The sequence below is a fragment of the Canis lupus genome, chromosome 28 (genome assembly GCF_011100685.1).
Source record: "Canis lupus familiaris isolate Mischka breed German Shepherd chromosome 28, alternate assembly UU_Cfam_GSD_1.0, whole genome shotgun sequence".
NCBI lineage: Eukaryota > Metazoa > Chordata > Mammalia > Carnivora > Canidae > Canis > Canis lupus.
In genome coordinates this window covers 1812298-1836398 of record NC_049249.1, presented here as the reverse complement: position 1 = coordinate 1836398, position 24101 = coordinate 1812298, and the positions used below count along the sequence as shown (strand labels likewise).

General features: G+C 35.4%; 1 protein-coding gene across 5 annotated transcripts in view; it reads left to right on the top strand.

Annotated features, from left to right (window-relative positions):
- PARG (poly(ADP-ribose) glycohydrolase) overlaps positions 1-24101 on the top strand; it is a 119121-nt gene that overhangs the window by 74312 nt on the left and 20708 nt on the right. For all 5 annotated transcript variants that reach the window (XM_038578079.1, XM_038578078.1, XM_038578077.1 and 2 more), the window contains 3 exons: positions 1549-1696; positions 13602-13680; positions 16242-16350. In XM_038578079.1, coding sequence (XP_038434007.1) covers positions 1549-1696; positions 13602-13680; positions 16242-16350 — 336 coding nt within the window. The remainder of the gene's footprint in view (positions 1-1548; positions 1697-13601; positions 13681-16241; positions 16351-24101) is intronic.

Below are 24101 nucleotides of genomic sequence, written 5' to 3'. Positions count from 1 at the left end.
TGATATGTGGAAACCCACATGTCTGGTGTAGAAGTATTATGAGTGTGGTAGTGTAAGAGTAAAGGAGAGACACAAGAGTATTTCTTTATATACAGTATATAAGCCTCTCTTACATTACTTGCTAAATTCTTTTTATGTATATATGGCTATGTATGTATACAAGGTGTTGTGCATGCGTGTAATCTAACTCCTTGAATACAAAAATCTATGGCAAAGCTGGAATCTATTTCTTACATATTGTTCCATAGAGCTTAGCATAGTGTTGAACACATTGGAGTGGTTAGTAGGTTTAAGACAAATGATGCTGAGTTTGCTTTTTCTTGAGGATTGTGTGATTCATCTTCATTAATAGGAATTTGAGGATCCCATTATAATATAGTACTCCTCAGAAAGCTTATGCATAATTTTAACTAAATTTGAAATATTAGTTGAATCTTTAAGTTTTTATTAAAATTCCAGTTAACATACAGTGGAATGTTACTTTTAAGTGTACAATTTAGTGTTTCAACCCTTAAGTACAACACCCGATGCTCATCACAAGTGCACTCCTTTTTTTTTCTTTTTTTTTTTTAACAAGTGCACTCCTTAATCCGCATCACCTATGTAACCTATTCCCACCCCACCACCACCACCACTACCTCCCCTCTGGTAGTCATCAGTTTGTTCTCTATAGTTAAGAGTCTGTTTCTTGGTTTACTGCTTTCTTTTTACCCCCTATGATTGTTTTGTTTCTTAAATTCCACATGAGTGAAATCATACGGTATGGGTCTTTTTCTGACTTATTTTGCTTAGCATAATACTGTCTAGTTCCATCTACATTGTTGCAAATGGCAAGATTTCATTCTTTTTTTATGGCTGGGTAGTATTCCAGTTTGTTTATATACACACACATACACACCCCACTCTTCTTTATCCATTTATCAGTTGATGGACATTTGAGCTCTTTCCATAAACATGTCCTCTGATGTTTATATAGCAGCATTATCAGCAATAGCCAAATTATGAATCTTTGTTGTTCAAAAAGGTTTTCTGTTTTCATTTTTTTCTTTAGATATATTTAAAAAATAGTCTATAATGTTTACACAGTTTGGGATTTGCAACTGAATTTAGGGTGAAATTTCCATCTCTGTAGTCTTTCACAGAAGAAAAAGATTACCCAAAAAAGAGCAGTTACTAAGTTTTTCAGTTCTTTTAGGATAAGTGTTTGGTTGCTATATTCTATACGAAAGATAAGATTATATTAAAATCATAAGAAATCCATAAATGGAAATTGAATAGTGAATGGTGTAGAAATGATCTTGAAACCTTTCCAAATAAAGTTTCCTTTGATTTGTGGTCCTTGCAGTACATACAAGGTTTGTAAACTACAAGTTTGTTAATTACAGTGAGATGGAAAGAGTGCAGTCAACCACAATCTTTTCTTCCTGGGAAGATTACTAATTTGGGGATTGATTTATATGGAAAATGAAAGGAAGAGGGAGAGCACTTCTTTATCACATATGTGGGTATTAGATCATCATTTGACATGCCATATTTTAACCCAAACAGGTGGATTTTGCAAACCGTTTTGTTGGAGGTGGTGTAACCGGTGCAGGACTTGTGCAAGAAGAAATCCGCTTTTTAATCAACCCTGAGTTAATTGTTTCACGGCTCTTCACTGAGGTGCTGGATCACAATGAATGTCTTATCATTACAGGTTAGTTTTGGAAGTCTGTATGATAGAGTAGTTTTCCTATCTATGAGTATCTATCATGAAGACTACAGGCTACCCAGATATAGCTATTTTCCACCATGGGCATTAGTCCTGGTTTTTTTTTTTTTTTTTTTTTTTTAAAGATTTCATTTATTCATGAGAGACACAGAGACAGAGAAAGGCAGAGTCACAGGCAGAGGGAGAAGCAGGCTCCATGCACGGAGCCGGATGTGGGACTTGATCTCCGGTCTCCAGGGTCACGCCCTGGGCTGAAGGTGGCGCTAAACCACTGAGCCACCTGGGCTGCCCATAGTCCTGGTATTTTTAGTGATTAATTTATTCTTGTTTTTTTCAAATTGTTACAGTTCTATTTTCTAATCTTGAGTAAGACATTTTATTCCCACCTTTTCTTTCTTGGCTTCTTTATCTGAGGAACAAGGGTTAAAACTATTTATTTACCTCCCAGTTTGAAATTTTATGACATAATGCCTATAAGAAGAGGATAGTGATATGTCTTTGAGCATGTATTCTATTATTATTCTTCTATCATGTTTCCATAGTGCTTCATTATACTTCAATATGAAGACCTATATAAGTAAAAAAGCACAGTTACAGTAGTCCATCAGTATAACAGAGAGCTTTTATAGAAGAGAAGTAAATCAGTAACTTTATGTTTACCCTAATTTCTAATCCTAAGAGAAATAGTATGATGATCTGAGTGGCTTTTCTTGATTTAAATTAATATGGGATGAAGAGAGAGGGAAATATAGTCAAATTTATATTTTAGGTCTATTTTTGAGGTTTAATTTTTTATTTAAGTTTTTTTGTCGCTTGAGATAATACTCTGTCACTGTATTTTTTGTGAATGAGCTACCAAAAACTAGTAATTAACTCATAGCTCTTAAGAAATTCTTAATCAGCCACCATAGGAAAGTTAAGCCTTTTATTCAGGTAACATTCCCACATAAAAGCCATAATCAGTCATCTGCTGCTGATACTTTTTTCTTTCTCCAAAGGACGATTTATTTCCTTTTTGAATCTGTTGATACTTTGAGATTAGTGTAGAAGACTAGACACTCACCTCGGTTGGAGAAATTGGTTGATTGTTATTCTAAAAGATTACAATGAGAGAAAAACCATCCCTTATAAGTTATATCAAATTTATACTAATTTAACCTCCAAAGAGGTACATGCCAGGACTAAGACTCTGAGATCTAATCTTGAAGCCACTGTCTTTGCTTCAGTTATATTTGTAGGCAACCTTCAGGAGAGTATCTAAATTTTGTTGCTTATGTTTTACTTTTAAGATTTTCTCTTTGTCTTTGAATAGTTTGATTATGATGTGTTTAGGATCTCTTTGATTTTATCCTATTTGGAGTTCATTGAGCTGCTTGAATGTTTAGATAAATTTGGTAAATTTTTGACCAGTATTTCTTTAAATATTCTTAGTCCCTTTTTTTTTCTGCTTCTTCTGGGAATTCCATTATACATATGTTGATACATTTGATGATGTCCTATTGGTCTCTGAAGCTCTGTTCATTTTTCTTCATTCTCTATTCTTTCTGTTCTTTGGACAGGATAATCTCAATTGACCTATCTTCAAGTGCACTGATTCTTTCTTCTGCTTGCTCTAATCTGCTTTTGAATCCCTCTACTGAAATTTTTATTTCAGTTACTATACTTTTCAACTCCAGAATTTGTTTGGTTCTTTTTTTTTTTTTTTTTAAGATTTTTTTGTATTCATTTGAGAGAGAGAGAGAGAAAGCACACACATGAGCAGAGTTGGGGGAGAGGCATAGAGAGAAGCAGACTTCCTGCTGAGCAGGGAGCCCATAACTTGGGGCTCAGTTCCAGGACCCTGAGATCACAGTGTGAGCCAAAGGCAGCCGCTTAGCTGACTGAGCCACCTAGGCACCTCTGGTTCTTCTTTTTTTTTTTTTTAGATAATTTCTTTTTTTTTTTTTTTAATTTTATTTATTTATGATAGTCACACACAGAGAGAGAGAGAGAGAGAGAGAGAGAGGCAGAGACATAGGCTGAGGGAGAAGCAGGCTCCATGCACTGGGAGCCCAATGTGGGATTCGATCCTGGGTCTCCAGGATCGTGCCCTGGGCCAAAGGCAGGCGCTAAACCGCTGCGCCACCCAGGGATCCCCAGATAATTTCTCTTTTTTGAGATTTTCTATTTGTGAGGCATTGTTTGCATACTTTAATTTAGTTCTTTAGATATAATTTTCTTTAGTTCTTTGAACATCTTTAAAATACCTAATATAATGTCTTTATTTAGTAAGTCTAACATCTGGACTCCTCAGGTACAGTTATAGCTGACTACTTTTTTTTCCCCTGAGTATGGCCCTACATTCTCTTTTCTTTGCATATCTCAATTTTTTTGTTGAAAACTGGGTATTTTAATAAATGTAGCAACTCTCAGAATCAGATTTTCCCCTTCCCCCAGAGTTTGTTTTTGTTGCTGTTTGCTATTGTTATTTAATGACTTTCCTAAACTAATTCTGTAAAGTCTGTATTCTTTTTCGTATATAGCCATTAAAGTCTCTGCTTAGTTAGGTTGGTGGTTAGCTAATGATTGAACTGTGATTACTTTAAATGCTTGGAACCAACAAGTCAGTCTTTTCTGAAGAGCTCTATATACACATTGGGGCTCACCTTCAGCACTCTACCAGGCCATTGACACTTGCTTTCTGCTTGCACTTGACACTTTATTTCTTGCTTGCACAGAGCCTCAAGGTCAGGAGTGAGCTTAAGACATTCTAAAGGTCTTTGGTGAGTATGTATACAGCCATGGTCACACATGTAGTCTTTTGGATTCTTGGAGACACTAAGAATTTTTTTTTTTTTTCCACTAAGAACTTTTTAAAGCCCCTTATAGATACCTCATTCCTCACCTTTTCCTTTGAAACCTTTTGGTTTGGAATGCCTGGGTTGCTCAGCAGTTGGAGGTCTGCCTTCAACTCAGGGTGTGATCCCAGAGTTCCAGGATCAAGTTCCACATCGGGCTCCCTGTGGGGAGCTTGCTTCTCCCTCTGCCTATGTCTCTGCCTTCTCTCTGTGTCTCTCATGAATAAAAAAATAATAATAAAAATCTTTAAAAAAAAAAAAAAGAAAAGAAACTTTTTGGTTGGCCTATCATTTGCTCTAATTGATGTCAACTGCCTTAGGTAGCTATACTAAGCAATTGCCTGCAATTGTTTTCAACAAACACCCTTGAGGATTAAGCTTTTTGCTTGGGTTAAGCTCCAAGTCAGGTCAAATAAAGACAGCCTTACAAGGGAGGTCTTTTAGGGAGCCACCAGGCAGGTCAAATGATGACAGTTCTCAGAGAATTGGGGCTTTGAAGGAGCTTCATTTCTCTTTTGACCCCTTTTGTGGTTTTTACTGTGATTGCAAACTTGGTTTTTAAGGCTACTCTAGAGTTCAGGAGAGTGGAATAAGATTAGGGAGAGTTAAAATGTTACAAAACTATTTTTACCAAGATTCAGCCAATTTTTCCTTAATGAACTCTCTTCAGACTGCTCAAGCCTTTGGTTAATTCCCACAGTTCAGAAGAAGTTGATTCTCACAATTTTTGCCAGTGTTCTCATTGCTTTTATGGAACAGAAAATTTTCAGAGGTTTTTACTTAATCATTTTTACTAATGCACCCTTATCTTTTGTAAGTGCTTGTTGGTTTATTTTTTTTTTATTTTATTTTTTTAAGATTTTATTTATTTATTCCTGAGATACAGAGAGAGAGAAAGAGAGGCAGAGACACAGGCAGAGGAAGAAGCAGGCTCCATGCAGGGAGCCCAATGTGGGACTCGATCCCGGGTCTCCAGGATCACACCCTGGGCTGAAGGCAGCGCTAAACCGCTGAGCCACTGGGGCTGCCCTGCTTGTTGGTTTAAAAAAAAAAAAAAAAGATTTTCAACAAGTCATTCCACATTATTTGGATATCTTATTATTTCTTATAATATCCCTGTGATTCTGCTCTTCTGGTGATGTAAGACAAATTGTTAATTTTCTAAGTTTATGTAGGAAATTAAGAATGGAACCCCAGCAAAGAAATTTCCTCTTGGATAGAGCCTCACCTATTTGAAGTTAATAACTGAAATATTTCATCCAGAATTCTGAGGTTGTGATCCAGATTATAACAAAATATAAAGATAAAACCCTTCTATTTTCACTGTTGTCTCAACTCACTTATTGGTCATCTGTTTGCAGTTATTATTTGTTATGTGTGCAGATAGGAAGGATGCCATTAGAAGATATTAGGGGAAAAGAAAGTGCCAGGGATTGCAGAATAAAATAAATTAAATGGTCATATCCGTTGTTGGGCCAATAGATACTTTGAATAGGAGTTTTATAATGTTTTAGAGAGCTCTAAAGGTCTGGAATGTGACTGTTTCCAGCATTTGGGTGTTATCAAACAATACTTCAGAAGATTTTTAATTTTTAGTAGCTAAAGCTAGATTTGAACTAAAAACTCAGAACAGAATATCTCATGAGTTTTAAAGATGAGTTTATATCCTTAAAATAAAAAACTTGGTAGAATGCTGAGCATTTAAACTCAAAACTAATTTGTTTCATCTGTTTCATTTCATTTTTACTAGGAAAGTAGCAGGTCTCTTATTGTGTGCCATTAGTTTTTCTGTAAATAAAAGATGTAATTTTCCTGGGAATAGTGAAAGGAAAACATGAGGATTTTTTTCTTTTTTTAAAGATAGCTTATCCCCAGTCTAAAAAAAAAAAAGATCACTATGGAGTTATGTCTGTTCTCTACCTTACCTATGTTATTGTAAAATGAATGAAAAATTGTAAATCCATGACTCACCTTCACTTCTATAATTACTTCAGGCTAGGGACATCCGGGGTGACTTTTAACTCTACATTTTTCCCCACATGCACTTAACTCTGTAATAGTGCCTTCTAATTAATATCTGTGATGTGATGTTCCCTTAATGGAAATGGCCATTTCATCATCTGTTTGCTGTTGGATTTCTGCCATCTCCCTTCTTAGGAGACTCTTAACCATGCAGTGCAATCTATCTGCCTGATCAATTCCATTCCTTCAATGATTCATCCAGGCTCAATGAGCTAATGGCTGTGACTATGCTGCCTGAATCTGTAGAAGAGTTTGAGAAATTAGAAATAAATTAAATTTATCATCATTGTGGGACATCTGGTTGGCATCAAACTTTGAAATTAATATGAAACAGGTCATGGAAAAGGCAAATACTTTTATCCAGATAGTGTCATCCCTCTATTTGTTGTGATCCTCCCTAGAGGCAGAGCCATGTGGTAAAACCTCTTGGTATATATAGATAGAAAGAAACTCCAGTCTTCCTCATCCTCCCCCCCCTTCTCATGTTTTTCTACATCATCTAGGAAAAAACTTTAATACCAAGGGGTGTTACCATGGTTCTAGGAGTTTTATTGTTTCTGTGTGGTGATCACTTAAAGCGATGCCTAGACATGAAACTTACTGAGCAAAATGTTAGTACATTTAATATAAAACCTGCCCTCTGGGATCCCTGGGTGGCGCAGTGGTTTGGTGCCTGCCTTTGGCCCAGGGCGTGATCCTGGAGACCCGGGATAGAATCCCACATCGGGCTCCCAGTGCATGGAGCCTGCTTCTCCCTCTGCCTGTGTCTCTGCCTCTCTCTGTCTCTCTGTGTGACTATCATAAGTAAAAAATAAAAAATTAAAAAAAATTAAAACCTGCCCTCCAGTGAATCAGATCATCCCAGACATCATAGATCCTTATATCTTTTGTGAATGTCAGCAGATCAGATAAAAATTAAAAAGTGGACAGACACCACTGCTTATGGTATTGATAATTTTTATAGTGCAAAAACACTAAAGGTTCATCACTCCAAAAAAACAACCCATTGCCAACTAAATGATACCAGCTCACTGGGGAATACCCAAATTCAATTGGAGTTTAGCTTTTCTCCATTTACTTAATCATGGGAATGAAAGTCAAGAGTGTTCTATCTTATGAATAATCATCAGTAGTATGAATGCTACTAATAAAAGGAGAGTAGATGGCTTTGCTTTTATACAAACCTTATTTCCAAGGGTACAACCCATTGGTACATAGAAATTTTTTTTTTGTACATAGAATTTTTTAAATCCCCAAATATTTTTTCCTAAATTCATCATAAACTTTCATTACTAGTAAGAGAAAATAGGAACATTTCTTATCACTAAATCTAAAAACTCATTAATGTGTCACAAACTTTTGCAAAGATTTTAATTGGTTCCTTCTAGTTTTTCCCTTAAGGGAAGATTTGTCTTTGAGTATGAAATCTTATAGGCTGTACTTACAGAGAGGTATCACAAAGGTCATTCAGTCTTCTGTCTCTTGTTTGCTATTACCACTATTAACCTTTGTATTTTCATCATAGTTTATCAATATATTTGAATTTATTTATTTATTTATTTGTAAAGATTTTATTGATTTATTCATGAGAGACACAGAAAGAGAGAGAGAGGTAGAGACACAGGGAGAGGGAAAAGCAGGCTTCCCGCAAGGAGCCCTATGTGGAACTGGATCCTGGATCCCAGAATCACGCCCTGAGCTGAAGGCAGACACTTAACCGCTGAGCCACCCAGGCATCCCAATATATTTTAATTTAAAACAAGAATATCTTTTTCAGAAGAGCCAGTTTGAAGTACTTTTGAAAGATATCTACTCTGAAAACCCAGGATTTAATTTGTTTAGAGCAAAAGCATCTGTGTGTGCATTTTAGATTTCCCATACTTGAGGAAATTAATCTCATTTCTCTTAGGAAAGACTAAAACCATCCTAAGCTAAAATAGAAACATGATCATTGCTATTTTTTATTTTTCAACCACTTTTCTCTGAAAAGATATTTGTTTTCATAGTTAAGAGATCAGAGTAGGCAGTTTTGTTTTGTTTTGCTTTTTTATAAATAATTAAAATGAAGCTTGTCCACTGCTGGCAGAAAATAGAAAGGAACAGGACTATTCCTGACTATCTTTATTTCTAGTCAGGTCACTAGACCAGGTTGCTTTTAAACCTCACATAAATGAAATCATGTATCTTTGGTTTCTCCACCTCCCTTTAAGGTAAGTCTGATGACACCAATACTAACCACTTTATGGTTTTGAAGACTTTTAAATTCTTTTTCTGTGGCTTTCCGAGTAATTCTATGAAGTTAACAAGATAAGAATTATTAACAAGCCTGATTTTCAGATGATGAAATAAAGTCCACTGAGAGATTTGGTTATTTAAGGATTCACTTTGGGTCCCTCATGTCTCCTAATCTCAGTATGGTGCTCCTTTTTACCATGCCAGGCTGTCTTTATAAATGTGAATTTTTTTTATGTGTCAGCCACATAGTACTTTCAGATTAAGTCTTTCTGGAATTATAATTTTAACCTCAGTTATACAATGTTCTCCCTGTTTCGCTTGTTAATTATTATGTTTATGCAGCAAGTACTTAATTGCTTCTACAGTCTTTTGTTTTCAGTAGGCTCCACATCCAATGTGGGGCTTGAGCTTATGACCCAGAGATCAACAGTTGCATGCCCTACCAACTGAGCCACCAGGCACCCCCTGCATCTGTATTCTTGTGTTAGAAAATGCTGATGTAGGCACATATGTTAATGACTTATAATCCCTTTCTTGAGAAGCTGGCAGTCTAGTGAGATAGTTACGTTTTTAAAACAGCTTTATTGAGATTTAATTGACATCATAAACTGTATATTTAAAGTGTATAGTTAGGTAAGTTTTGACATGTGACTACATACATGAAACCATCTTTTGCCAATGTTTTAATTGGGTTATTTTTTTATTATTATTGAGTTTTGAAAATGTTTTATGTACTTTGGATACAGGTCTTTTATCAGATGTGGTGTATCTTTTTATCATATGTGGTACATCTTTTCATGATCTTAACAGTGACTTGTTTTTATTCTTTGTTTTGTTAATTGTAGCTTTATAATGATTCTTGAAATCAGGTAGTGTGAGCCCTCCAACTTTGTTCTTCAGAGCTGTTTTGGTGAATTTTAGAATCAGTTTGTCAATACCTCCAAAAAGCTTGCTGGAATTTTAATTAAGACTGCTTTGAATCTATAGATCAATTTGGGGAGAATTAACATCTTAACAGTATTTAGTCTTTGACACATGAATGAGAGATCTCTGTTTATGGAAGTCATCTTTAATTTCTCACAGTAATATGTTATACTTTTTACTGTATATTTCTTTTATATTTGCTTAGGTCTATCCCTAAATATTTTTTTTAAAGATTTTATTTATTTATTCATGAGAGACACACAGAGAGAAGCAGAAGCATAGGTAGAGGGAGAAGCAGCCTCTATGCAGGGAGCCTGATGGGACCCTCACCTGGGATCATGCCCTGAACCAAAGGCAGAGGCTCAACCGCTGAGCCACGCAGGGGTCCCTATCCCTAAGTATTTGATATTTTTTGTTGTAATTGTAAATGTATTCTTTAAATTCCAGTTTCTGATCATTCATTGCTACAATGTAGAAATATAACTGACTTTTTTTCTGAATGTTTCTTTGTAACTAGATACAGTTTATTCATTTTGGCAGGAATCCCACCGAATCTATGTGTCCTGCTCTAGTTTATCTTTTGAGGAGAATAGTAATACCACTTTGTCCCAGTGTTTGTGATATTAAGTATCATGACCTGGTTAAGGTAGGATCTGCCAAGTTTATACTCTTTATGCCTCTTTTCTTTTTGAAGGGAGGGAAGGTCGGGAGGGAAGTTAAGTCTTTCCTTTCCTTTCCTTATCCTTCTGAAGGTAGGGCGTTAAGGAATTTCCTTTTTCCCTTGCCTTTCCTGTCCTTTCCTTTCCTTTCCTCCTCTTCTCTTCTCTTCTCTTCTCTTCTCTTCTCTTCTCTTCTCTTTCTTTTCTTTTTTCTTTCTTTCTCATTATTGCAGTGGCAAGAACTTCACTACAGTGTTGAATTAGGTGGAATGTTTTCATCACTGAGTATGAAGTTAGTTGTAAGTTTTTATGTGTGGTCCTTTTTTTTTTTAATTTTTTTTTTTTATTTTTTTTATTTATGATAGGCACACATTAGGAGAAGAGAGAGGTCAGAGACACAGGCAGAGGGAGAAGCAGGCTCCATGCACCGGGAGCCTGACGTGGGATTTGATCCTGGGTCTCCAGGATCACGCCCTGGGCCAAAGGCAGGCGCTAAACCATTGCGCCACCCAGGGATCCCATTTATGTGTGGTCCTTAATCAGATTGTGAAAGTTCCTTTTTTTATTCTCAGCTTTGCTGAGAGTATTAATCATGGTGGGTTGAATTTTATCTTTTCTGCAACTTTTATTATGATTACATGGGGTTCTTTAATCTGTTAGTGTGATGGATTTCACTACTTAATTTTTCAAATGTGAAATCAAAATAAAAGCATAATTACTATGTCTTTCTGATGAATTGACCCTTTTATCATTTTGATTTTTTTAAAGATTTTATTTATTTATTCATGAGAGACACAGAGAGAGAGAGAGAGAGAGAGAGAGAGAGGCAGAGACACAGACAGAGGGAGAAGCAGGCCCCATGCAGGGAGCCCAGTGCAGAACTCGATCTCAGGTCTCCAGAATCACACCCCAGGCCGAAGGCAGCGCTAAACCGCTGGGCCACCGGGGCTGCGCCCCTTTGATCATTTTTTTTGTTTTGTTTTGTTTTGTTTTTGTTTTTCCCCCTTTTATCATTTTGAAGTGTTCCTCTTTATCTTTCATAATACTCCTTGACTTAAAGTCTATTTTATCCAGTATTAATATAACTATTTTTACTTTCTTATTAGTGTTTTCATGTTTGTTTCTTTTAATTTATAGGTTCCTCTCTCTTTTTCATTCCTTATAAGTTTTTTTGTAAGCAGCCCAGACTGTTGGTCTTGCAGAGTTTCCCATAGTGTGAATGTTGCTGATTATAACTTTATGTAGTATTTGACATGTTTCTTTGTTGTCCATCTGTGAATTAATAGTTAAAATGTAGAGGCCATTTGCAGTCTTGTTCATTACATTTAGTATCTTTGTGTATAATAGTTTCAAGTTGTTTAAGTAACATGTAAGAAGTTATTCTGACCCTAAAACCGAAATTAGTTTGCTTTTGGATGAAGAATTGACTGTTCATATTCAGCATGTCATGATTTGATTTTGTGTTCTTTTTATTTTTATTAAACTTTTTTTTTTTTACTTTTTTTTTTTTTTAAAGTTTAAGTGATCTTTACACCCAAGGTGGGGCTTGAACTTACAACCCTGAGATCAAGAATCATATGCTTCTCAGACTGAGCCCAGCCAGGTGCTCCTGTTTTCTGTTTCTCTAAATTTACATTTTTTCTAAATACTGTATATATTCTAGTATCATTTTCCCCCAAAATATTAAGTCTTTGTCACAAATATCTTCAGTATTGGACCTTTACTGCATGAGTGGTCATTTTAATAGTGTTCCAGCTGTCTGAAAAAAGTGAGTCTGCTTGTATTTTATTTACTGGCAAAATTAGAGCAATTGCAGTGAAAAAAAGTCACTAATCTTTATTGTCAATGTTATCATGTTTATTCTTTTTTTTAAATTTCTTTTTATATGTGAAAAGTATTATCTTGCTCAGGGTTTTCAGGTTTTCATTTTACTGTTTTGTTGATTCTTGAAAAGTTAAGTGATTATTGAGTTGACCATAGGAATTGGAATGATTTTATTTAGTTAAGTAGTGGAACACATCTGGTACCATCCCTCCTGGTATGGCCAGGTCTGATGAAGTAGAAATCTCTGGAGGCACCTGACAGGCTCAGTCTGAGGAGCATGTGATTCTTGATCCCCGGTTGGGAGTTCAAGCCCCACACTGGGTGTAGAAATCACTTAGATAAATAAAAACTTTTAAAAAGGTAGAAATCTTTGTTATATGGTAAGCTTGGTACATGTTCTTATCAGATGTATTTTAATTATGCTTTTTCCCCCTCCCCCTTTTCATGTCACAATATTCTGGTTTTACAAAGCCCCTTGAAGTAACTTGCATGTTAATAGGCAAGTCCTAGATTTAATTTTAATGATACCTTTCTTAGCAGTGAATGTTTTTATGTTAAATTGCTTTCTCAACAATACAAACTAAATATTACCATCAGATTACTGATACTGAAGCCATTGGACCTTTATAAAACAATCTGTGCACTATTCATGAAAGACATTAATATGACAGAGCATATTTCATTCTCTCTATTGAGACATTTATTCCCTTATTATGATAAATATTGCAGTGGCTTTTATAGGTGTCATCTTTTTCTTTATGGAAAATAAGTCATTAAGACCAGTGAGGTTTTTTTTCAACTGACATTTGCCGATAGGTATTTCCAGATAGATGTTTATTAACATAGCCCCTTTAGGGAGCGCCTGGTGGATCAGTTGGTTAAGCATCTCCCTCCCACTCAGGTCATGATCTGGGGTCCTGGGATGGGCCACGTAAGGCTCCCTGCTCAATGAGGAGTCTGCTTCTGCCCTTCCCACCTGTTGTGTGCACTCTGTTGTGCTCTCTCTCTCTCTCTCTCTCTCCCCCCCCCCCCGCTCTCGTTCTTCCACCTCCTCCCCCATCTCTCTCTCTCCCTCTTCAAATAGTAATATCTTTTTCTTTTTTCTTTTTTTTTTTTAGAAGACCCTTTAGGGGTGCCTGGATGGCTCAGTTGGTCATAGGAATTGTTGACCAAACGTCGGCCTTTGGCTCAGGTCATGATCCCAGAGTCCTGGGGAGCCTGCTTCTCCCTTTCCTCCCCATTTGTGCTCTCTCTTGCTACCTGTCTCTCTCTCTGTCTCTCTCTCTCTCTCTCTCTCAATTAAATAAAATCTTTTAAAAATACCCTTTAGAACATGCAGCTTTTAAGATAAATCCCTCTGAAGAATAATGGCAGATTTGTTTGTTTCAGGTACTGAACAGTACAGTGAATACACAGGCTATGCTGAAACGTATCGTTGGGCCCGAAGTCATGAAGATGGGAGTGAAAGGTGAGTTCGTTTCTGACTTGAGTATTGCATGACCAAAAGCTAAGGAATGTGGGCTTGACCTAGTACATTCTGTCTCCCATCTATTATTTCAGATCCTGCTGTTAATTATTCAGTATAACAGGTTCATTAGTATACTAGTATAGTATATATATTAGTATACTGTAGGTAATACTAGTAATACTAGTAATACCATCTCCATACACAAAAGGGAAAAACAGAAAAATAAAAGCCATAAGTCTAAGACAAGAAGAAGGGCAGAACTCTTGCTCTTTACCTGCCAGCAAATATAAACAGTCAGTGGAGGTTAACTTCCAAGGCCCAGCTTATTTAGATAGGTTCTTATTAGAGCTGAAAGCCTTTAGCCAGCTTATTTATCCTTAATTTTTCTGTGAGATTAAGTAGGTGGGGAAATATATTAGGACAGTTTGCCTAGTGCCATAGAATGATTAACAGCAGGATCGACAATAAACTTTGCTGTTCCTGTCTCCCTATTTCTTACTGAAAAATATTTTGATACTTTGACCTATTTGCTTCCTCATGAAATTGGTTTGCCAGGGATAAACTTTTATAGAAATGATGCCTGAGTAACATTCCATTGTTTATCCATTCTTCTTCTTTATCCATTCATCAGTCATTGGACACATGGGCTTTTTCCATAATTTGGCTATTGTTGATAATGCTGCTATAAACATCAGGGTGCACTTATCCCTTTGAATCCGTATTTTTGTATCCTTTGGGTAAATACCTAGTAGTGCAATTGCTGAATCATAGGATGAAGAAGATGTGACATATAAAAAGAATGAAATCTTGACATTTGCAATGACATAGATAAAGCTAGAGAATATGATACTAAGTGAAATAAGTCAGCCAGAGAAAGACAAATACCATATGATTTCACTCATAGGTGCAATTGAAGAAACAAAACAAATGAACATGAGGAGATGAGAAAGGCAAACCAGAAAACAGACTCTTTGGGGCACCTGGGTGGCTCAGTGGTTGAGTGTCTGCCTTTGGCTCAGGTTGTGATCCTGGGATCCTAGGATCAAGTCCCACATTGGGCTCCTCACAGGGAGCCTGCTTCTCCCTCTGCATCTCTGCCTCCCTCTCTATCATGAAAAAAATAAATAAAAATCTTGGGAAAAAAAGAAAACACTCTTTTTTTAAAAAAATTTATTTTTTTATTTATTAGAGAGAGAGAAAACTCAAGTGCACAAGCAGTAGGAGGGGCAGGAGAGGGAGATACAGACTCCCTGCTGAGCAGGGAGCCCAAATAGGGCTCAGTTGCAGGACCCTGAGATCATGACCTGAGCAAAAGCAGATGCTTAACCAACTAAGCCACCCAGGCACCCTAGGAAACAGACTCTTAATTATGGAGAATAAACGGAGGGTTACTGGAGGGGAGAGAAGGGAGGATAGGTTAAACAAGTGTTGGGGATTAAGGAGTGCACTTGTGGTGATGAGCACAGGGTGTTGTATGTGAGTAATGAAGCACTAAATTCTACATCTTAAACCTAATATTATACTATATTTAAGTAACTGGAATTTAAATTAAAATTTGGAGAAAAAATACAAAAAGAAATGATCCCTGAAAGTACTTGCATGTGTGTGTGCATGCATTAATGAAAAAGAGCCATTGTGTTAGAATCAGCTATTGCCTATTTACCCATGCAAACTTATTTTTTGTCATATCTCAAGTCCAGCCCTGGTCTCTTTCCCTTTGTTTTGGTTAAAATATTTGGTTGCAACAATTACCTATGTGAATATTTAATTCTTGATAATTATTTACAGACTAGCATGAGGTTTCTGTTGCTATTCTTCAGTGTGCAAAGTTGTTTGGCATGTCAATTTATCGAATTTATCGAAGTCTATAAAGGGAATATTGGAATATTTGGAATTTCACATTTCCAAAACCATCTTACCCAGTCTTTCCCATTTCCACAGGCAATGTGTTACTGTCTGCTTTACTGTCTTAGTCTTTTTAAAAATAGTTTCACACTGTCAGCAATTGAGCATAGTAGGTAGAATGTTTTCTGAATCATGACACATTTTTTTTTTTTTATGACACATTTTTTGTAACAGTTCTTGGGATTATGTTTTGGATGATAGATGGCAATATTATAAGCCCAGGACCCAAAGAGCAGGTCTTCGAAAGCAAGGGAGGAGTGAGGTCTTTTTGGTTTTTGTCAGGATACAAATACCATGTCTTTAGTATGAGAGAAGCAAGAAAGAACTAAGTTCCTTTTGTTTGCCCCCAAATCCTTTAATTTCTGAGACTCAATGTATATGATGTACCTGTTTACAATATGTCATTTTTGTCATCACTTGATAATTATTCATTTTACTGTTTAATGTCTAGTAGTCCATAATATGTATGCCTTGAAATCTAAAAATAAAATGGTGTTTTCTGCTCTCTTATTTTGCCAAGACCTATAGCTACTGGTTTGTTGGTTTGTTTTTAATATTTTAACCCTGCCAAAGTCTCAGAAACCCCACCTCACAAGGATTCTATTTTGTGAGTGTCTTTCCCTAGTCATCATCCTACCCTTTCTGTCCTGCCCTAGGGATGCCTGGCAGCGGCGAGGCACTGAAATTGTCGCCATCGATGCCCTTCACTTCAGACGCTACCTCGATCAGTTTGTGCCTGAGAAAATCAGACGCGAGCTTAACAAGGCCAGTAACCTCATTTCTTACTTCATCTGGCAGCTGTCATCTATTTACTGCCATTTTATTAATGCTGAAATTAATGCTTTCTGGTAATTCTTGCAGTGTCAGTATGTCTGCCCACAGCTCTCCTGATTTAATGGGTCTGTCAGCTTGTACAAGATGTACTTTCCATTTCGTAATTGCTTGGTTACTGATGCCAGATAGACTGTTGCTTGATATTAAGCTCCACATATGCATTTAGCTCATCAAGTACTTTTACTTACTTTGGAACATTATTATAAAACCATATAGTAATGAATGAGCACTTAAATTTTTTTTCATACCTTTCAGTGTTGACTCTACAAGGTATGCTATCAGAGTTAATACAGATAAACAGTAAAAGTTAAGTTCTATTATAGGTAAGAATCATATGTAAATTATTTATCGATTAGGTAATTTGGCATATTTATGATGTATTCTATGATTTTCTGTGATGCTTAGTGCTGACTACTATAATCATTTTTCTGATTGTATCAGAAATATGAAAATGAACCTACCTATTCAGATTTTCACTGTTAATCATAATAAACCCTTATAATATAGTAGAGTGCTGATTCTATTCTCTATACTTAGAGCTTTACCAAAACAGTTGATAATTTATTTAGATCTTACTTTTATATCCATGAAAACTGACCCAATCCTGAAAACCATTGTTTAACTCACATGAGTCACATTTGATTGTGAGATTGTTTATTAAGATAATTACATGGCTACTCATGTACCAGTGCCTATGTAGACTTTTAATAATGACAGCAGACTAGGTGTACCGTTGCAAGGGTGTTGGGAGTGTCCTTGGATTGGCACATCTGGTATTAAGTATATCATCCTCATAGCTTCCCCCTGGTCTCACCATAGAAATGGTCTCTCTTATGGTGCTCTGCAGATCTTAGCACAAACACCTTGCCTTTCACATAGTTAGTAAAATAAACAACCAAAGAATTCAGAAAGCTTTTACTACTCTTACAACTTCATATGTATTTTGAGTGTAATTGCATATATTATCTTATATTCTGATCTACTTTAGAATCTAATTGTTGAATGTGTTTTCTTATACGGATCTATTAGATTATTTTACTGATTTTAATATTTAGAGTTCTCAAAGAGATCTCTTAAAATTTTTGAAGAGTAAATGCACTATTTTCCAAAGTTGAACTTACGTAACAGGTATCACTTATAAATTTTTTTTAAGCAATTCCTCAGAAAAGCTATGCAGAAAGACTGTTCTTTGGTAAATCAACAGGTATACCTGACGCTGAAAACCAGGGATTCTATAACAAAGAATATACTTTATTATACTAGGTACATTTTAAATTTAAGCCTTCCACTGTTCCAAACTCTTACCTTGAAGCAACTATTTCCAAGTACATGATGTTTTTATTATATAGCATATCAAATAGGATGAAATTTATCTTTAGATTTTCATTAGATGTTCCTTCTTTATTAAACACATACTACATGAATTTGTCACATGCTCATGGTCATTGATACTAGAAGACATTTATGTAAGCAGTAGGTATTTGAAGAGAAATATATGAAACAGAAGTGTGTTTAATCATAATCATACATTAACACAAATTTAAAGGTTCTTTTTCTTATGGATAAAATTTATATTCCCATAAATACTTTTCTGTAGGAGCTAGATCATTCAGTTTTGGAAATTATCAGCAAATGTGATATTTTTGAATGTTAACCCTGGGCATAAATAAATCTTTTCTTTTTTAAACTGTCCATGGCCTATTGATGTTCTCTATATTTACTGATAGAGCACTAACAGTTTACCTATCCTCAAAGACACCAGAAATTTTAAAGTTGTGAAACCTTGGTGTATGTGAATAGGTTAAGTTAGTTGTAAGTATTAGAAACATTTATTTGTAGAATGTAATCCTTAGGAAACACACTTACGCAAAAAAGAGTGAGTCTTTAAATAACCTGGCAACAGACAAAGTTTTGTTTTATTCAAGTCAGTCAGTGCCAAGCACTCTATCTTGGTTATGAAAACTTCTCAAAATATTTGTTAAGTGCATTGGTAATTAATTAAACTTCTTAGATATTACTAACACAGTTTTTTTGAGATAAACTTTTTAGATATAAATACATTATCTTAAATCACTTAAAATGTTACAAATTTATAGGTATTTCCCAAATACTCTTTATGTGCTAAATAAAGTCACATAAGTCCAGTGTTGATTCAAATATGGAATAGATGAAACCATATGAAGCAGATAGGTTGATAGTTCTGTACTTCTGTTTCAATCTGCCATTATTTGTGTTAATATGCAATTAAATCCAATTTATAGTTCATAAAAGATTCTTTTCTGTCAAATGCAGGTAGAAGTTTTCTTAAGTTATATAGGTAACAATAGTAAAAATAATAGTGAACGTTAAATGATTGCTTATGATACTCTAGGGACTCAGCACTTTAAATGTAATGTCTGATTTAATCAGAACCACCCAGGGAGACGTAAATAGTCTTGTCTCCAATTTAGAGATCATAAACCAAGCCTCAAGAAGTTGGATAACTTGCCCCACATCACACAGATGGGCAGTGATGAAGTCAGGACTTGAATCCAGGTTTCCATGACTTCAAATCACTTTTTAAAAATGTAATTCTGAGCAGCCCAAGTGGCTCAGCAGTTTAGCGCCGCCTTCAGCCCAGGGCGTGATCCTGGAGACCCGGGATCGAGTCTGGCTCCCTGCATGGAGCCTGCTTCTCTCTCTGCCTGTGTCTCTGCCTCTCTCTCTCTCTCTCTCTCTGTGTGTGTGTGTGTGTGTGTGTGTGTGTCTCATGAATAAATAAATAAAATCTAATAAATGAATAAAATCTAAAAATAAATAAATAAAATAAAAATGTAACTCCTCCCACATAGAGATTACTATTACTAGATCTGTCTTTCCAGACTTCTTACCTAGTTCAGTCTTATATCATGAAGAACAATCCCTGTGTTTTGTTAACCATCGCCTATGAGCATATATGTTTTGGTTACCTCTTCTTTTTTAATCATAATCCTATACTGTGAGCAAGTTTCCATTTGATTGCCCTTCTCAATACCCTTTTTTGTTTGATATACTTTTTTAAGAAATTTGAGGGTTTTCCTCCCCAGCACACTTATTAAATTCCTGTAAGACAAGGAAATACCACAGATGTAGAGTAGCCCATCAAACGCATGGGCCAACAGTGAGGAAGCACCTATTTCAGGGTTTGGCACCATGCAAAGGCACTTGATGAATGTATGTTCTTTCATTCACTGCTGTATTCCAAAATATTTGCTTTTTTAGCTGAGGATTAGTTTTCTAATTCTTTCCTTGAAAAAGAAGAAAGCAATAAATGATTTTGTTAAATGTTGACAATTTAGAGAACTAATCCAGATAACTTTGTCCTTCTAAATAAAAGCATTGCATCATTTATTGGTTATATTTACCTATTAAAATAGTCATGAACTTTAGTACAGCAATGGAGGGTTTTACATAAACTGACAGCACAAGTTGAAGAGAATTTAAATTAAATATTTTATATCTCACTGTGTTTTGTAAACTTAGGTTTAAAGCAGAAGTCTATATTAAAACACTTTAAAGATGTCTTATGCAATTCTACTTCTCTCTGTACCAGAGAGAAAGTGGACAGGAATAGAAAAACTCCTCTATTGCTAGGGAATAATAGAGCATAAGACATGTTTTCACCATCAGAATTCAATGTGGATCTCTGAACTCTAGGGGCTTGTTTGCTACTTTTAGGTATTAGTCATCAGATTATAATTGAAAGCGCAATCCCACAAAGTGCTTTATTCCCTCTGGAAACAGTTTACTCCATCCAGGCTCCACTTGTCCTATTGGACCCACATTGTGACCTGCAGAGTTGGTTTTTAAAAGGAAGACTGTCTCCTTTTATCTAACTGGTACTGTGAAGCAATGTTAAATCCTGTGAGAGATAAGCTGGATGACATTCTAGAGAAGAATTATCTTTGTAGTTGCAAAGATTTATGACTCTGGCTTGCAAAAGTGGCAAATAGCTCAGCAAGGGAAAAAAGAAATCATCTATGAAAAGTTGTATTTAACCATGTTAGATGCATTCAAGTAAGATTAGGTAATGAAAATATTTCATAGAGGCTTCTGGATAAGAAATTGAATAAAGCAAACTGACCACCCCAATAGGAAATCACAACCTTTTTAAATTGATTTGTTTATTGATTTTTTTAATATTACTCATCAACAAATTTGGAAAGAGATTGTTATTAAGCCAGAGCATGAATAACAAAACCATTCAAAACTAGCTGCTGGTATTTCTAAGGAGTTCAACATCTAAGGTAGCTGAGATAGCTCAGTTAGTTGAAAAAGTGTCAGAATGAAGGAGAAGTTCAACATCTGATCATTTATAATACTTCCTTTTTTTTTTTTTAAGACTTTATTTATTTATTCATGAGAGACACACACAAAGAGAGGCAGAGACACAGGCAGAGGGAGAAGCAGGCTCCCTGCAAGGAGCCTGATGGGGGACTCAACCCCAGGTCCCCAGGATCACATCCTGAGCTGCAAGCGGCACTAAACCACTGCGCCACCGGGGCTGCCCTATAATACTTTCTTAAAGTACAGTTGACTCTCGAACAACTTGGAGATTAGAGATACCAACCCTCTACATGGTCAAAAATCTACATAAATCGTTTGAACTCCCCCCAAACTTAATTATTAGTAACCTACTATTGAATGGAAGCCTTACTAACAACATAAACAGTTGATTAACATGTGGTTTGTATATGTACTATATACTGTATTCTTAAAGTAAATTAAAGAAAATGTTACTAAAAAAAATCATTGGGAAGAGAAAAATACATTTATAGTACTATACTATAATCCAAAAAAATCTGCATGTAAGTGGACTACGCACTTCAAACTCATCTCTTTCACGGGTCACTTTATTTTTCAGGAATATTAGACTAAAATGTGTCATTTTTAGTGAATTTTTACTTCAGTCTCTTTATTTTTGTTTTAATTTATTTTTCTTTTATTTAAATTCAATTTGCCAACAATAGTGTAACACCCAGTGCTCATCTCATCAAGCGTCAAGTCTCTTAATAACAATAGATACCTAACCAAATCTTTGTTTCACACACAAGGAAACTAAGGTCTTCATAATTCTTTCATTTTACATAACATTTTATTTTATTTTTTTTTTTTTTTTTTTTTTTTTTTTTTTTTTACTTTTTTTTTTTTTTTTACATAACATTTTAAACAAAAGCAAAATAAGTTTACTAATGTTACAGTTATTTTAAACAGAAAAAAGTCATTCATGATCTTACCTTTCAAATAATTGTTTTCATTTTTATAGGTCTTTCCACATGAATAGTTTCATAAAAATGTGTTCAGAAGTTACCTATAACTTTGTATTTTACCTATTTAACAATATATTATAAATATTTTTCACACATTCTAATATTTTCATAACAGTATGTTTAATGTCCATAAAACTGGTTGAAATGACATACTATGAGTAAAGTACTATTTTTGAACAATTAGGTGATCCTAAGTTTCTCATTATACATAATGAGTAATAAACTTCTTTGTTATTTAACCAAATAATAAAAGAGATTTATAAAATTGTTATTACTTTATCTAAGGATAATATATATTTTTTAATATAGGCTCCATGCCCAATACAGGACTTGAACTCACAACCCTGAGATCAAGAGTCTTATCTCTACCAACTGAACCTCCTGGCACCCTCCCTAAGGATATTTTAAGACTCTTGATTAATATTATTTTATTGTCTTCCAAAAGATATTTTTAAATTAATTTATTTTAGAGAGAGCACAGGGGGAAGGGACAGAGGGAGAGGGAGAAAAATCCTCAAGCCGACTCCCTGCTGAGTATGAGCCTGACTTGGGGCTCAATCCCAGGACCCTGAGCTCATGACCTGAACTGAAATCAAGAGCCAGCCACTCAACTGACTGAGCCACCCAGGTGCCCCTCTTCCAAAAGATTCTTAAGGATCTTTTTATATTATGTTTGTTTTTAAGAGATCGCAGTATTTTAAGATCTCAGAAAATCAGTATTGGTACCAGCTATGTATTAATTTAAGTTAAACAAGTGCAGATTTGAAAAGATTGTCTTCAAATAAGCAACCCTTTTGGAACAATAATTGTTAATTTATTAATCTAGCAAACAATATAATGTGTTTACATTATAATGAAAGACAGTTTAGCTAAATCTACTTGGGCCTGCTAAACTTGAAGCCTGAGTTCTATTCAGTGTGTGTGTTCATGCATGCCTGTGCCTGGGTGTTTGTGACCAACTATTCCTGTGAGTACCATCTATTTCCTGGGTCTAGTTCTGAGCCTATAGGTTTTTACAACTGTTTTCCTGTTTTATTTTTCACTTTCTTTGCTTCTAGCCTACATTTCTGTCTTTATCTCATCACTTCCCAGTTGGGCTCTAGTTTTTAACTGTAGATACCAGTATTTTCTCCCTGTCTCTTGCTTTTCAAAGCTCCCCTTTGTGTGACTTTCAGGACTCCAAAATTGCTTTTATCTTCCTCTCTTCTCTTCCCATCAGAATTCATTCTGAGATAATGAGTATTCATTGGTATCCTCTACTTACTGTCCTGAGGTATGAATGTGTCCTCTTTTTCTCTTTTAAGTTGTTTATTAGTAAAAATAAATAGCTCTGTCACTGTTGAATGTTAGGTCAGGATGTGACTATAGAGTTCAAACTGACTTTCTTTTTATTCTTACTGCTCTGATTAATCTCCTCAAGTGCCCTAGCTGTGGGTATGAAATATATTTGTTGCCAGCAGGAAGCTCTTGAGAACTCCTAGTACCTTTCCCTATGAAGTAAGAACTCGGCAACTCCTTTGAGGTCTCTATCCTTATCTGATCTTTATTTGTTATTAAAGGGTCTCATTACATTGTAAAAGAAAGTGATTCCCTGATTAGTGACCCTGCTCTGGTCTAGCATTTAAGGGATCTCCCTCTCCTTACTGCAGAAGGGAAAAGCATAAGTTGTCCCTCTAAAGGGAACTCAGAGCACCTTGCTGCCTCTCTCTTATTTCTGACCTTAGATATGCTTTGTTTACACAGAATAAAAGAATTTTGTATTTAAACATTATAAAGTTATTCTTTATACCTAATTACTTTGTAATTGTTTTATATACTTTAATTTCTGATTAACTTTTTAAAGTTTGATTTGTTTTGATCAAAACATTAAATGCAGATTAATGTCAGTTTTATAGTTTGTTTTTGTTATGGCCATTTTTCAGGGTAGTTGTGGAGTTTTTTTGTTTTGTTTTTTCATACAATTGATTAGCACTTTACCTTAGATTTTGTCCTAATAATAGGACAAATAATAGGTTCAAATTCTCTATTGTTAGGCTCTAGTTTCACCAAGCTATGTTTGCTCATTAAAGATGAGTCTCCCCAAAGACTGGTGTAGGAAGAGGCTAAAGACATTCTGACAGGATAAAAGAGAGGCGGCACCAATAGGAACCTAAGAAATCATCTTCTTCATCTAGACTTGTTAAGGAGAATTTGACAGGAAACCAAGTGGCAAAGTTATGTCTATTCTGACACTTTGTTGGCCCCTTGTTGCCATAAAACAGAGACTCTTTTTTTTTTTTTAAGATTTTATTTATTTATTCATAAGAGACACAGAGAAAGGCAGAGAGAGAAGCAAGCTCCATGCAAGAGAGCCCAATATGGGACTTGATACCGGGACTCCAGGATCACACCCTG